Raw genomic sequence first — 16683 nt, 5'->3', positions numbered from 1 at the left:
TTAAAGGAAAATGCTTCCAAAGCATGCCTAGAACAGGGCAGGAAAAGCAACTTGATACTTGGAAACATCACAAACTTTCTTTTGGGGCTGTTTGTAATGTCACTTCACTGCATCACTCCCTCCATTCCAACTAATAAAAGGGTCAATTCCAGAATCTCACTATTCAGAGTCCATGTAAGCCTGGTACAGGAGACCAAGTAGATACCTCCTCTGACCCTACATCTTATTGTCTAGATATGATCTTTGTCCCATACCTAGAAGCGGCAATGACCATTGGCATGGATGTAGAGTACCGCAGTTCTTCTTCTAGTCTTCAGATCGGCTTTGAATCGAGTTTCAACTAGGCGAGATTAAAACAGGAAAGAAATGAAGGATCAGGGGTGTCTAAGCAACCAAGTCTTCCCGGGAAGAGAAGAGGAAGTCGTGAGAAGTGAATAATAGGTTTATTTGCATATACACAAGAGAATAGCTAGCGCTGCTGGGAGTCACAAGAGGAGGGCTTGTGAGGAGGTAAGGCTTCAGCAGAGGAAGGCACCTTGACAAACAAGGGATTCCTGGCTTCGTAAATCGAGCACAGTTGCAACCTTCTTTTGCCCCAAGCCAACTACTCATTTAACTCATTTACTGCTGTCCTAGAGACACAGGAATTACTTACAAAACCAGGCAGAAAATGAAGTGAAAAGAAAGGGTTTTACCTCTCTGGACCAGCCACTTAAAAAATGTATATACAGGATGCAGAAAACAAAACACAAGAGGCACTTCCCTATAGCTCTTAATCTAATCAGTGCCACCTGTCCTGCTAGTTAACAAAACCATCATGGAAGACTTTGGGGATCAAACGTGTCTCCAAAGTTGGGGTCTCAGTTCACGAGGATTTTGGCAAAGGGACTCTGGAAGTGGTTCCTGCCAGGTTCCCAGGCCCACGATCACAAGACAGGAGGTTTCTGGAAATGACAGCGTAGTGGCCACGGAAACCAGCATTTCTCAGCGTGTTCCAGTGAGCATCCTGTGGGCTTACCTCCTGGCAAGTGGAATCTGTGTGCCGGGAAGAGTCTCTCCCTCCCAAGGAAAGAAGGCATCCTTGCTAAAAACCATCTTTCGTGAACACTAAAATTGAGCCAGAATGAACTTTGACTTCCCTTTGGAGAACCCAAATGAGATTAAGGCTTTTAACATGAAAAGACCAAGTTCTGCATTTGGAAACAAGAACCACCAAATGGCTAGCTCCCAAGGGAGACTAACTTCTTTTCCTCTAGGAAAAGTGGATCTGTCCTAAGAGAAATCAGAAGAGGCTAGCTACTGATCCAACAAAACAAAAAGATTAGGGAGGCTGACTAGGAAGGGGAAGAGAAACACACACTGAGTGAGGATATCTTTTTTTGTATATAAAGGATTAAAAAATTCAAATTTAATAAATTTTGGAAAAGCAAATGTAAAATGACTTGGGCTTATAAAAACCAGAATTTACAATTATCTGTGAATAGTCAAAGACAAATCATAGAATCATTTTGATTACAAATCCAAAGTAATTCTCACAGTTACAGAATCCCTTTCCCACTCTCCAGGTGAGATGACAGTTGTTAAATGGTAAGCATCCCCACTGCTACTCATACTCCTTCATCTCCTCCTCCTAAGACAGTGTTTTTGTGCCCAAGTCACATCACACACACCAGGCACGTCTTTCCTTCCACAAAGCTTAGCCAGATGATGTTTCCTTTTGGCGTAGATCAACAACCTTCCTTTTATAATAATCCCTCTTGCCCCAGTGCCTAAATTCATCCAGGTCTCCACCTTCCACACGGTCCCAGTAGCACGGGCCCTCCTCTAAACGGAGCGCGGGATCAGTCACACACTCGGTGCTCTCTGCGCCGATGCTGGCTGTGCCCCCACGTGGTCTAGCACACTTGCACCCCAGAAGGTTACAGCGTGCTTCTTTCTCTCTCCTCCTCATTTCTTGCCACTATTCTGCCTTTTCATGACATCTGTGCCAACGCGATATCTGGTCACTCGTAGTCTTCCTGCCTTGTGCAACTATAACCAAGTGGCCATAAGGACCACTGTGATGCTGAAAATTTCTTGGCCTTTCCCCCTCTGGGTGAAAGAGAGTCCCTTCCGGGGACCAGGAGCCTTAACCCAGAGACTCCTCTCTGCCTCCCTAACACACCACATCATCAGGAATCTGTGATGTAGAGATGCCTACTGCTCTCCAAGACCTAGTCAGAACACCACAGCCTCTGCTAACTGCAAGCCCGGAGGAAGATGCCACTTTCCTTCAGTTCTGACCAATCATTTTGGGTTGAATTAAAAGAAAATAGCACCACACTCTGCTCTTCCCTACACTTCTTCATTAACAAACCTACGACACTTGCTTAAATAGTCTGAGCACCACGCTCTAGAGAGTTGCCTTTCCCCCCTCCGTTCATCACAGGGGGCCAAGGAAGTGCCCGCTGGCCTCTAGAGCTACTCTTCGGAAGCAGCACAGAGCTGGTTAAAGCCGTCCCCCACCACTGGTTCTATTTTATGGCCTCCACCCAGAGTGTGGCGCAGCGCGGATCAATCCTCTGAGGGTGCAATCAATCAGGGGTCTACCTTCTCTGGGATCTGATCTCAAGTGCTAGCTTCTCATTAGCATTACCAACGCTTTCAGTACATCCACATTAAATGCTCAATGAAGAAGTGCTACTGAGAGAAACATGGAAGGTTTCCTTCAGAAAGGAACCAAGTTTTCCTTCCAGCATGGAAGGCCTGTTTCCATCTGCCCCTTCATTCTTTCAGCATAAATCTACAGCTCACGGCCAGGGCAGCCGGATTCAGTAGGCACTCACCATTAAGACCAGAACACCGACAGCATGTAAAAAGGTGAGACGGCAAAAGATACAGATCCATAGATCCTTCCTGATGGAGAACCGAAAGAAGAGCCTCTGAGACAATGAGCTCACACATGCCGGTGAACACACACAAGAACAAGTCAAATGTCTCAACAAGGATTTACTTTAACAAAACGCACAGGTACTCGATGCTCAAGTCTTACTAGAAAGGAGTCACTTGGACTTTCCCCCCACCCCCGTTCTCCTTACAGAGCACAAGCCGGTGGCCAGCTAAACATTCAGACCCATTATTGAATAGAAGGGAGCAGCATCAGACACAAAATTTCAGGCCCTGGTTTTATGTGCCTTTAATACTTTTTTTCCTTTCCTCTGTGTTCACTAAACAGAATTAAAAATTTTCTTTGAAAAGCTACTTTTCATAGCTTTTTGTTTTCCCTTTGTATTTATCATGTTTTTAATTTCTTCTCTGAGGAAGAATTCTCTGAATCTGTATCTTCCAATTCGACTCGGTGCCTTTTGAGGCCACTGGGGCCGTGAACAGCCCTGCTGCTGTCTGTGTCTGGGGGGTCAGTGGGGTCCTCTCTCGTTGCAGCACTGAGGGTCTCACAGGCCATTTCAGACCCACAACAATCTTTGTGTAGGAATGTTCCTGTCAGGGGCAGGTTATCATGGTCAGTGTCCGAACGTCCTGGAGAAGAGCAGGCCACTGCCTCCAGCTCCCCGAAGTTCTGCCCATTGTTGTGGGGATGAGGGGGCCGGGGGTGTAAGCGTCCATTGTTGTGGTTGGCACAGATGGTTTCGAGGCTCCTCTCCTCACTGTCATCAGACTGGGTCCTGGGACAGCTGCCAGACCCACTGCTGAGAGTGGAGCCAGATGCCTTGGGGACAGGAGGAGAGGGCGGCTCCTCAGCCCGGCTGGTTAGGGCCTTGCTCAGGGCCTTTCCATTGAGCTTCTTGGTTTCGAAAGAGTGTTCTACAGAGCTCCCATTGTTAGTGTCCTGTGAGGGGTCCTCTGGCGCCTCTGCCGAAGGGTGGCTGCTGTGCTCCTGGCCTGGGCCATTGCTGGGATTTCTCGCAGAAGTCCCTTCTTTAAAAGCATCCTTGCTGCGACCTTCAGGGGGCAGGTCCTGGTTCCTCTGGGCTGCGGTCATGTTTAGACAGGCTTCCTTACTGGAAGAAGGGGCCGGGCTGTCCTTGTGGCTGGTTCCAGCCCTCCCTTCGTCGGCCTCCCCAGCCACGAGGGAGCTCTCTCCGTCTTTGTTATTTGAGTAGGAGATATAGGAGTAGCGGAGCCACTTGTAAGCTTTATAAATTTTTCGCTCAACTGACTCTATGTCAGAGGTTGGCGAGGCCCGGCTGGGCTGAATCTCCAGGGTGGACGCACCCCGCTCAGGGGAGGACGTGGGGGAGGAGGAGAGGTCATCCACTTTGATCTGGGGGTAGTCATAGTTGTCTTCGCCAATGTAGGTGTTGGCGGGCTTGCTGGCGGGGGTGGGCCTCTCTTCCCGGGGTGGCTTCTGTCGGCGCCGCATGGCATTCCGCTGCCGCGTGGAGGCTCGGCGCTCGTTCAGCTCCTCCTCGTCGTCGGAGCTGCTGGAGCTGCTGGAGCTGCTGGACTCGTCCTCGGGGCTGGGAGACCGCGGCCGGGGGAAGAGATCTGTGTCCAGCTCAACCTCGCAGGCGTTCTCTTCCGAGTCGGACTCGTTGGAGAGGGCCAGGAGGCGTTTGTCCTGGTAGCGCCGCAGGGCAGACAGGCGCTGCTGGCGAGAGGCTGCATCCTCGCACGTGGGCGGCGGTGGAGGGGACGCCACCGCGTTGGTGGCGGTGACTCGTAGGGGCCCCAGACGGAAGGCGCTGTCGGCATTCTCGTCCACGGTGGGCGGAGGGGAGCGCGGCAGCGAGGCCGAGGACTCGGAGTCGGTGTAGCCCGAGCGCTCGCTGACCCCCGCGTGTAGCTGGAGGATAGTGCTCTCGCTGAGGTCGCTGTCGGAGTCAGAGCTCCAGCCCTCGATCTCGCGGCGCACCAAGGAGTCAAAGAAGGCCATCATCCGGGGGTCTTCCTGCACCGACTGGTTGGCATAGTCGTGTGACAGGCCACTCCCGCTGTTCAGCACAAGGCTGATGTACTCTTCATGGGTATAGAGGCAGCGGGAATCATCCTCAATCCGACCGTCGAGGTCTCCTGTGCACCCTGGCTGCTTGTATGGGCTCCAGATCTGCACAGAAGGCAAAAACAAAACCAAGGAGGCCTGATTGTCAAGTACTTTTTTTTTTTTTTGACAAGTACTTTAACGCTGGCAGTGATAGAGAACACTAAGGCAGAGTTCCTCCAGACCCTCCCCTGTCATTTAGCCAGGACTTGCTAAACCAGCTTTAAAAATGTATTCTTTACCAAACTGGATTCTGTGGGCCACGCACGAAAACCGAGGCTTCTAGAGTCAGATGTTGGACAAAGCATTGTCTAGGACATACATCAGCCTAGTGTCAGGAAACCGAAGTCCTATCTCTAGGCCCAGCATAGTCACACACCACCTCCTCTGTAGCGCCCCCTCTCCTTTAGCTTCCTGTTAGTAGCTCGGAAATTACAGTAACCCCCTTCATAATCTTGAAGGATAGGGGATGAGCTGAAGACTGGTCAATGTGTTCAAAACTCTCACAAGACTGAAGCTGTGCACAGAGAGGTACCACTGTTCCACAGTGAAAACAGACCCAGCAGTGAGTCCTCGGTGGTAGTTAGTATTTCAGCCTATAACTCCACTTCCCCCCAACTGCAACATTTCTATTTTTAACTAATGGGAATTGCTTATGGAGCTTGATAAGAATAGCCAACTGCCTACACTGCAGTTCCCTCTTGGCCGTGCAGGCATCAGTTACCCAGGAAACTGGGTTCTCTTAACCAGGTTGCTGCTGGCCTGCTCCCCAACTCTTCTGTTAGCTACAGGAATAGGTAGGACACACACCCCAAGACTGCGGCCCCGTCCCTTAATACTCCTCCACTCTGTCACCAGAGATATGGGCTGACAGCCAAAGGATCTAGGCAGAGCTAGGTAGGACTCAAACTCAGTCCTGCCTCACTGCGGAGGCCCAACTTTACAAGTGGAATGAGTTATGCAAAAATCCAGTTCAAGGTAATTAAGCTGTCACTGCAAATGAGAATGCTTAGCTTCACCTGACTGCCAGACTGGTCCATGAAGCAGTGCACAGAAGCTCAGTTACATGAGCTGGTAGCCATGGCAACTCAGATGAAATTCCAGGCGATTTTCTTGCCTGACAGGCTGATGACTATCTTTAGGTACCCAACCCAGAAAACAGGGCTCTTCATTCTCTAACCTGGATCAAGACAATGCCTTTGCTTCCCCAAAGCTAGCCAAGGACAAATTCACCTCCTTATGAACACTTTTCTGAGGCCCAACCCTTCCCATGCTTTACTTGCGACTTCTGGGAGGTAGCATCTCTTTGGAGGATTCCCAGTTGGAAAGGGGTTGGAAAAACCCAGATTAGCTCTTTTCACCAATTCCTATTTTAGATTTATTCCTCTTTTGACTTTGTTCCCTGCCCACAACTCCTCAGGTGTGCTCTTGTCTCCATGATCTGATCTGACCCAGGGGAGGTTTAAGGCAGGTTCTCACACTCTAGAGAGCATAAGAGTCACCTGAAGAATCGTAACAGTGCTGACTCCTGAGCCCCGTCCTTAGAGATTCACTAAGTCACCAGTAGGTACCAGGGCTCTGCATTTTTAACAAGGGGGAGACCCACATTAAGAAACACTAGAATACAGTAGAAAATAAGTAACGGAGGGGCATCTGGGTGGCTCAGTCTGTGAAGCATCTGACTCTTGATCTCGTGAGGTCATGATCTCATGGTTCATGAGTTTGAGCCCCACATTGGACTCTGTTGCTGACAGGGTGGAGCCTACTTGGGATTCTCTCTCTCCCTCTCTGCTTCACCCCCACGGTCCGTCTCAAAAATAGACATAGAAAAAAAATATTTTTGAGAGAGCACAAGTTGGGGAGGGGCAGGGAGAAGGACAAGTGGGCTCGAGGCTGACAGCAGTGAGCCTGAAGAGGGTCTCAAACTCACGAACTGTGAGATTATGACTTGAGCTGAAGTTAGCCACTCAAAGGACTGAGCCATGTAGGCACCCCCCCCACCCAAAAACCTTAAAAAGAAAAAGTAGCAGAAAATAAAGGACTTGTCTGAAGAGATTCTCAAATTCTTTGAGACCCAAAGTTTGAGAAACATTCAGACATGGCCTTCAACAACAGGCTCAAGCTATGAATGATTATCTCTGCAAACCAATGTCCAAGGGAAAAGTTTGGTGGCTTAGAAAGGAAACTGGAGGGGTCCCAAAGGTAAAGTCTTTAGGACTTTTTGGGGTCCTATCCTATATTCTGGGTCAGATTTCTTACTTCCCCAGTTTAAAAATGGTAAAATGTTACTAACCATGTTATCTAATATAAAGATAAATCTACATGTGCTTCACGGAAACAAAGTATTTGTTAATAGAAGTACAAAATATTAAAAGTGGGGTGCTGGTCCAACTACCCATCCAACCAGTTTCTAGGTTCTAATCTATTACCCAGCCCCCTATTTCTTCCTTCAGGAATGAAAATCATTAACACTGAAAGTCAGCTTTTATTTGGGCTCTGGAATGTATTAAGCTGAGGTAGGCTTTCATTCCTGAAGCTTGGAGTAATGGAACAAAACACTGGATCAGGAGACAGGAGACGTGAGTGTGGGTGGGTTCCCACTCAGCTCCTAGCTGGCTGGTTGACCTTGGATACAGCTCAGCCCCCTGACCTAAACAGTGAATTAGATGGGTTTTTATCCAATCCTAGGATTCAGAGCAAAACAAAACCCTCATGCCAGAGAGCCAGTGTTCAGTCCTCAAGGGGCTTGTAGCCCAGAGCTGCTGGGGCCAGCAGAGCGGGTAGGAACCCGGCCCCGTGGCTTCACATGCCCTGGGCAAATGACTTCACTTTTGAAAGCCTCTTGTCTCAGCTGTAGAAATGAGAATGACAAAGTGACATAACCTATACCAAAGCACAACAAAGTGTCGTGCTTTCTCTTTCACCAGGCAGCTAAAAATACCTTGTCTAGGAAGTCTTAGGCCCATCCTCAAAGAGACTTTTGAACATCAGAAGGACCGACTGTCATTACTACCTCAGTCCTCATCCTTAAAATGTCAGTTTCAAATATTTGTGAAAGTGCTTATTTCTTTATACTGAAAGTCAACAACCCAGAAGTAAAGCAACAAAAACACAACCTCCTGTTACTAATAGGTAAAATGTGGCTAAACATGCCTCCTCTCGGGGCAAGGTTCATAAGAAAAGGAGGGATGAACAGGTTTCTCTCCACGCCCAGTGAAAAGTTTAGCTCAAGAGGCTGCTGAGCGTAGGGCCCTGGGGTGGCTTAGTTCATTAAGTGCCTGAGTCTTGATTTCGGCTCAGGTCTTGATCTCATGGTTCATGAGTTTGAGCCCCACGTCAGGCTCTGTGCAGGCACAGAGCCTGCTTGGGATTCTCTCTTTCCCTCTCTTTCTGCCCCTCCTCTCTTCATTCGCTCTCTCAGAAAAAAAAAAAAGGCTGCTGAGGAAAAAGATGCAGTTCAATTCTTATTCAAACGGAAAGCAATTAAGTAGCAAGTGTTCTGATCTACACAGGTGACCATGACATGCTTGATTTAGCAGCTCTAAGCCTTCTTCTCTTTGTGCTATTGTACTAAATTAAGAAATCAGTCAGGGGCGGCTGGGTGGCTCAGTCAGTTAAGCGTCTGACTTCAGCTCAGATCACGATCTCATGGTTCATGGGTTTGAGCCCTGTGTTGGGCTCTGTGCTGACAGCTGAGAGCCTGGAGCCTGCTCCAGATTCTGTGTCTCCAACTCTCTCTGCCTCTCCCCTGCTCATGCTGTGTGTGTGTGTGTGTGTATCTCAAAAATAAATATTTAAAAAATTAAAAAAAAATTGTCCATCTACCAAGAAAATCTATACAGACAGAGACCTAAATTGTATTTCAAGGGTTTTCCACACTCTCTATTCTGGCTTCCAAGGCCCTCTGGGCTCACCTCTTGCTCACCTTCCTGCCTTATATCTTAGATTTCCCTTCTTGTGCTCATTTTGGCCAAACATGTTCATTTTCTGAAGGTCCTACACGTCACTGCTTCTGAGCATTATTTCTTAGTATAATGCCTGGAACACAGTAGGTGATCGATAAATACTTATTGATTCAATGAAATAATTAACTACCCATTCCTTCTACTTAGAATGTTCCTGGTATCTTATTCCTCTCCTTCCTTCTACACTCTTTATTCTTCAAAGTCTAGTTTAAATATTACCTGCCTGAGATTACCAAAGGCAGGAAAAATCTCCCCTTCCCCCAGAGCATTTTGTTTGTATCTCCTATGTAGCTATTGCATTTTTCATTATCTTTATTTCTTGTCTCTCATACTGGGTCATCAATTCCTGGGGAACTGCATTACCTTTTTTTGCCTCTGTGTTTCCCACAGGCTCTAGCACAAATGGCATACATAGGTATATCATTAATATCACATATTATCATAGGTGAATAAATGAATAGTGGTCTTTGAGGAAAAAAGAAAATGTTAGTATTTGCCCTATCTTGCGCCTCCGTGTTTAAATACAAAACAAACCCCCTCTTTTGCTCAGTGTGGACATTCAGGGGGCTAGAAACCTGTTATGGGTGAGAAGAGGCTGGCCCTGACAACAGGGATTCTACTCCGGGTTAGACAGACACCAGTAAAGGACAAGGGAGAAGGTGAAGTAACGTAGAGAGAAAAAAGATCTCAGGTTGGGCTAAAACATTATGCTCTTTGAGCCATTGGTCCTTTCAGAAATAGCAAGCAGGAAAGTAACACTTATTAAAATAGTCAGAAATTGTCAGACACAGGTAATTTACAAGGCACTCCTGGATGGCAAGTCACTGTCAGCATCCTTACTTGACAGATGGGAAAGAGACTCAAAGAACTGTTCAAGGGCACCAGTTGTATTGACTTAAGTTTTCAAATGGCTAAACAGGCCTCCTGGTGGGGCAGCACTCAGAGCCCATGGGAACCTGGAAGCAGTGAGTTCCATACTTACGTCTGGATAGCCTCCCAGAGAAAACATTTTCTCCTCTTTCTCCTCTGAGAACTTGGCTAGTTTCCAAACTATGACCTTTAGGGTAAGGCCTCCAGTTGACTGAACGATCACTGGGGAGACTAAGTACAGAGGCATCCCAGAGTACACAGCCAAACGGGAATCTCTCTTCTAAAGGAGATGTCTAAGCTGAGCTCTGAGAAAGAGAATGACGTCACCAGGCTGAGAGGGGGCATGCTACTGTGCCAATCCATTAGTCATAGGCCAAAGGAGAAAGAAGAGAAGCAATTCAAGGGGACAGGGCCAACTACACAACTGCCCAGTGAAGGACTCCTGAGATGACCACCTTCCGCAGAGGCCTCTGGCTGCCCATTGCCTTCCACCAGCATGGTAATGTGACAGGACATTGGGAAGAACAAGAAACAGGGTTCTATCCTAACTTCACTGCTAATTAGCTGTGTAAATAACCCCAGATGGGTAGTTTATAATTTAAATCTCATCATTTATAAAAAGAAAAAGTCAGTAAAAATGATCCAAAAGTCCTGCTCCAGGTCTGTGGAAAAACGTGTGCAATCATGAAAGTCAGCCCTGATCCACAGGACCAACAAAACTTAAAGGAAGTTGGACTAAGGGCAAATAAAAATACTAACTCATAATCCAACATTATATTTCTGATAACTCCTCTTGCTCAGAGACAACTTGGTTTAACTCTGAACAGTTAAAAAGAAAAAGAAAAAGAAAAAGGAAAGAGAGAAAGAGGGAGGGAGGAAGAAAGGAAAGAAGGAAGAAAAAAGAAAGGAAATGAAAACTGGTTTTCTTAAATTTTTTTAATGGTTTTTATTTATTTTTGAGAGACAGAGACAGTGCAAGCAGGGGAGGGTCAGAGAGAGAGGGAGACACAGAATCTGAAGCAGGCTCCAGGCTCTGAGCTAGCTGTCAGCACAGAGCCTGATGCGGGGCTAGAACCCACGAACTGTGAGATCATGACCTGAGCCAAAGCTGGCCGCTTAACCGACTGAGCCACCCAGGCACCCCTGAAAACTGGTTTTCAATGTCACTTTAGGATAAAACATTAGGAGTTTTAACTTTTGGGGGGATTATCATCTATCCTTACTTAAAAATCAAGTTATCACTGAATCCTAAAGAATTCATCATTTGCCCCAAACCATCATTGTCTCTGATGTGGAAAAGGGTTACAAGCCACTGGAATGTGAGTGATCTCCTTCTGCGGACACAGGCCAGGTTTGGTCTCTTGTTTGCAGGTTCTAAATACATTCCTTGCTGGGTTCATTTCATTCAGTTGATGTGCAGTTAATGCAAGTGTTTAGCTTCAATCACAACCACATGCAATGTTTTTTGACATGTTCTGAGACTATTTAGCTATGGTTCTGGCAGTCACTTAGTTATGTCTGTGCCATATTATCACTGCAATTAATGCACAAAGTGCACCTGAGTAACTGAGGGGATGGTGGCTTCCAGATGAGGTTTGCAAAGCAGAACTCATCAAACTCCAGATCAAAGGCTACTGGCAATGTAGTGGCATACAAATGGCGTCTAGTTTCAAAGCCTGGTGTCTGTTTTTAAAAGAGGTTCTGAAAGGAGGGTTTTAAACCACTCTTTTTAATATCAATTTTTAAATATTTTATAGCATGTGAAAATAATTGAGAAGTTTTTAAAAGCAATCTCCGTGTCCAATGTGGGCCTTGAACTCACAACCCCAAGATCAAAAGTCGCATGCTCTACTGACTGAGCCAGCCAGGTGCCCCCTAAATAACTGATAGACCTTTAGCATGTTTCGGTATGAGGTCCTCTATCTATTGTTCTAGTTTCTTCTAATTATGAATTGTAATAATTTGTCTAAAACGGTTAGAAGGGGAAGGCGCCTCACCTTGATAATCTTTTCTACGCCAGAAGAGCAGATCATGTAGGTGTGAGGGTTAAATCGGACCTGGTTAACAATAGACCGATGCCCTTTCAGCACCATGAAGGCTCCGTTGACCACCCTACCAATGCCACCTGGGAAGACAGAAGGAAACAAAAATCAAATGATGAAATGGAGCAAAGTAAAGAGGTTCCAGTAATGGCAGACAAACAGTTCTGAACTGGAGCCAAGATTTTTTATTAACTATGCCACCAGCAGAATGCTTAATCTTACAGATAAAGTTGCTATGGAAAGAGGGAAGATGAAATATTCTCTCAGCATATGTGCTCTTACCAAGAGCCTTTATTTAGCCTGTAAGCATTGCCCACGCCCACCCCCTGCAATTCCATTGTCAATGAAGCCACAGCCACTTAAAACATTTCTCAAGTTTTTGATCCCCAAGATAGAACCCAAGTGTTACCTTAGAAAAGGCCAGTCATGAGCATAATGAGACTGAACTACTTGGGAACAGTTAGGCAGCTGAGCCAGGGACATGCAGAACCAGAAGCATATAATTACTTAAATGCACAGAGAAATCTCGCATCCATTTGCCCTCAATTTCTATGATGAAGGTAGCAAACAAAACAAACATATAAAAACCATGGGGAAAATAATGGAAAAAGTCCTTTTATTACCCTGACAATGGTCTGGAGAGCTAGGGATAAAGAAAGGAGATTTGGGCCCCTTCCCTAAGAGGGAGAGCCTAAGAATCTGAATTAGAGTAAGGGTCTTAAAAATGTCGTGTATAGATTAAAATCAAGAGGCCACTAATAGGAAGCTATATTTTAAGGACCATCCTGTAGGCTTTCTTCTTCAGTGACTGAGGAAAGCACCAGAGGCCTGGAACTTACAATAACACAGATGAAGATGTCATCGTTTATATATTTGAATAATCTCAAAGGTTCAACTTCACTGGTAAGGGCATCACACACAGAACATATACAGCCATGTCCTGAACCAGGTTGCTTCTGAGCAACCATCAACAGCACACACAGGCCAGCCTGTGTCCCCGGCCAGCTGGCAAAATGTGATGCATTCAGACACAAACAAGTTCCCATTCATCTAAGCGATGTATACCATCGTAGCCCTTACCAAGAGCTCAGCACCTCTGGGGCACGAAGTATCAGTAGGCACCTCTACCCCACTCCCAATTCCACCTTGTTCAAACATTCATTCCAGACATTTCTCCTCTAGTTGTCCTAGAGGGACAATGACTAGGAACAACATCCCTTTCTCCAGTTGTGGAGAAAGTGTCTTCTGTTTTTGGCCTCCTGACACAACTCCTCTTTGGACTTATGGAAGATGTCCCTGGTTATTGCCATTCACATACATACATTTTTTTTTATGACAGCAGGAGTTTTCAAACTATATTGATCTACTCCTTGGTAGTGCCAACGTAACTAGCACTAAGTGCTTACTCTACTTGGTCAGTGACAAAAACATCCTTTGCCTAATTTTTCCACAACAGTTGGTATTATTAATATTTGAATTATCCAAGATGGATAATACACTTAAAGCTATCTATATGTCAACCCAACATCATCAAATTTGCTAATAAACCATAAAGGAGAGTGACGAGACCATAAAAACAGATATATTTTCATGGATCAGGAAAGGTTAAGCACCATAGCATGATGGGAACCCCTACGCAGCCAGAGTATACTGGGTTCCTAGAGTGGAATGGGAGGAGGGAAAGGTTCCTTGAGCCTAATCAAAATAAAAATAAACTTGAGAGAATTAAGGAAAAGAGATCGATGGGAGGGGCGCCTGGGTGGCTTAGTCAGTTAAGCGTCTGGCTTCAGCTCAGGTCAAAATCTCATGGTTCGTGGGTTCGAGTCCCACATTGGGCTCTGTGCTAACAGCTAGCTCAGAGCTTGGAGGCTGCTTCAGATTCTGTATCTCCCTCTCTCTCTCTGACCCTCCCCTGCTTGCATGGTCTCTTTCTGTCTCTCAAAAATATATGAAAAAAAAAAAAGAGAGAGATCCATGGGAATCTAAAACAGTGGTCTCAATATAGGGATCTTACCACCCTCCAAGGATTTCCCTTGTTTTTTTTGTTTTGTTTTTTAATATAAGGTTGATTTAAAAAGCAGCATTCCCATTAATGGTTCTCTTCTGAATTCTACGTTTCCAACATCCTATTCCTACTCATACCTGTGCTCGGGTAGTCACTTAGGAAAGAAATTTTGGATTAAACCTAGTGCCGATCTCTTATTTAATCCTACTGCCTCCAAGAAAAGTAGTTTAAATGACTCAGAAAATGTGAGTGATTTCTTCCTAGTCATACAGCTAGTAAACAGCAGAGTCAGGATATGTACCAGAGCCTGTTTGGCTATCATACCCAATATCCTTGCCACTGTAACAGTGGCCTTAAGAGATGGAAGAGTTTGAATAGGGATGGAGTCTGAAGCTCATAAAACATTTCTAAATCTTTCTGGCACTTTCATACGGGTTGTTTTCCTTTTTAAGCTGTCAGTTTAAAAAGGGGGAAGGCGGAGACTCTATCCAATGGTATCCCGAGTACAAGCTCCATAGTATCACCACAGGACATTTCATCACATTGCCAACACTGAATAGTTCATGAGAGTAGAACTGGCTCTCTTGTGAACCTAGAACTGGGGGTGCGATGCCCGAGCCAAAAAGTACATGCTTAGTAAGCACTTGCTGAATGGACAGTGTTTCAAAGAGGGCAACTCTACCAAAGGAGGACAGAGTGAGGGTCTCATGTCAAAGAATCAACTACCACAGAACTAAAGTTTATTAACTAAACTGATCTTTATCTGTTATAGGTTATTTGGAATCCAATTACAGTAACTTTTGGACCTGAAGAATACGTGAAGGGGATCAACACCTGTGCACTGAGGCCATGGGAAAACTTTCTATTGCTCTTCCATGCCATGTGACCTCATCTGATTGCTCTTCTTGGCAGCGATTCTTAAGTTGATTTATATATTCTGAGAGAAACAGATGTATCACGAATGGAAGAAGAGTCAGAGAGGGGGAGACAGAGAATCCCAAGCAGGCTCCACACTGTCAGCACAGTACCTGACATGGGGCTTAAACTCACAAAACTGCAAGGTCATGACCTGAGCTGAAACCAAGAGTCAGATGCTTAACGAACTGAGCCAGCCAGGCACGCCAGCAATTTTAATACAGATCTTCTCTCCTTCTCCCACCCAAATGGATACCTAGGAACTCTGAAAAAGAGGAAATCCACAGAGCCAAGAGCCTGATGGTAAAAACAGGTAGAGGAAGAATTATGGCTACCATTTGTTTAAGGTATCCAAGGCTGTGTACACAGAATCAGAAAAATGAATGTGCTTCAGGGAGGTTCTCAACAACCCTCTCCTGGTTTCCAGGTTTCAAATGATTGAATATAGCTGCTACTACACAGTTTAGATACAGTGATTTTTAGATAGCAAATTTTTATCAGTCCTGGAGATTTATATAAATCAGGTTTCTTCATTCTGAAATCTCTAAGGTCAGGATGCTACTATGAGTAAAAACTTGGGGTCTCCCCGCTCCATTACCTAGCCAGACCATGCTCATCAACAGTAGGATCAAGTTGGCAGGAGTTAGACAGGGAATGTTTTTTTTCCCTAAGAACTAAATAATCTACAAAACTCCCTTCATGATCATTTCTAAGACTGTGGTGATGGGCCTGGTGAGGGTCAACCCCACCCTATGAGCTGAGTCAAACCTAATCATTAATAATGGACACCCATGAAAAAGCACATACTGGGAAAAACCATCTCACTCATTTTTGAGCTGTCACTTTGAGTTTACACACTCCTGTACAAACCAATGATCATTGTGCTGGGCCATTTGCCCTGGCTGGCCCAACCAAACGTGTTGGCATCACTTTGTAAGTTTTGTTTTGTTTTGTTTAAAGCCAAGGCCAAAGTTCCTATATCTCCATCTTTCCTATGGTTCAGAAGGGATGCTAGGGAGGTGAAGAAGGCTATAAATCTCTTTACCTATTTTACTGCAAGAGTTTAGAAAAGAAAAGGAGTGGGCCTCTCATAAGATTCCAGTATTGGTAACTGACTACCTTAGCAGGATCCCAGGAAACACAAGGGACTCAGAGAAAACACCTTACTCAGAACTCTGATAAAGACCCTTCTCTGGCACAAAACCAGACACATAGACCAATGGAATAGAATAGAGAACCCAGAGCTGGGCCCACAAATGTATGGCCAATTCATTTTTGACAAAGCAGGAAAGAGTATCCAATGGAAAAAAAGACAGCTTCTTTAGCAGGTGGTGCTGAGAGAACTGGACAGCAATATGCAGAAAAATGAAACTAGACCACTTTCTTACACCATACACAAAAAACAAACTCAAAATGGCTGAAGGACCTGAATGTGAGACAGGAAACCATCAAAACCCTCGAGGAGAAAGTAGGAAATAGCCTCCTTGACCTCAACCGCGGCAATTTCCTACTCAACACATCCCCAAAGACAAGGGAAATGAAAGCAAAAATGAACTACTGGGACCTCATCAAGATAAAAAGCTTCTGCACTGCAAAGGAAACAATCAACAAAACTAATAGGCAACCAACAGAATGGGAAAAGATAGTTGCAAATGTCATATCAGATAAAGGGCTAGTATCCAAAATCTACAGGGAACTCACCAAACTCCACACCCAAAAAACAAGTAACCCAGTGAAGAAATGGGCAGAAGACATAAACAGACACTTCTCCAAAGAGGACATCCAGATGGCCTACAGGCACATGAAACGATGCTCAACATCACTCATCATCAGGGAAACACAAATCAAAGCCACACTGAGATACCACCTCACGCCAGTCAGAGTGGCTAAAATGAACAAATCAAGAGA

The 16683-nt window shown here is 45.5% G+C and overlaps 1 protein-coding gene across 2 annotated transcripts in view; it reads right to left on the bottom strand.

Moving 5' to 3' along the window:
• Nucleotides 1-427: 427 nt before the first annotated feature.
• DCAF5 (DDB1 and CUL4 associated factor 5) overlaps nucleotides 428-16683 on the bottom strand; it is a 101716-nt gene continuing 85460 nt past the window's right edge. For both annotated transcript variants that reach the window (XM_029950454.1, XM_029950455.1), the window contains exons 8-9: nucleotides 11811-11938; nucleotides 428-5044 (exon numbers count right to left, since the gene is read on the bottom strand). In XM_029950454.1, coding sequence (XP_029806314.1) covers nucleotides 3275-5044; nucleotides 11811-11938 — 1898 coding nt within the window. In that variant the 3' untranslated portion in view covers nucleotides 428-3274. The remainder of the gene's footprint in view (nucleotides 5045-11810; nucleotides 11939-16683) is intronic.

This window comes from Suricata suricatta, chromosome 9 (genome assembly GCF_006229205.1).
Source record: "Suricata suricatta isolate VVHF042 chromosome 9, meerkat_22Aug2017_6uvM2_HiC, whole genome shotgun sequence".
Classification (NCBI taxonomy): domain Eukaryota; kingdom Metazoa; phylum Chordata; class Mammalia; order Carnivora; family Herpestidae; genus Suricata; species Suricata suricatta.
This window is presented reverse-complemented; position numbering and strand designations above follow the sequence as displayed.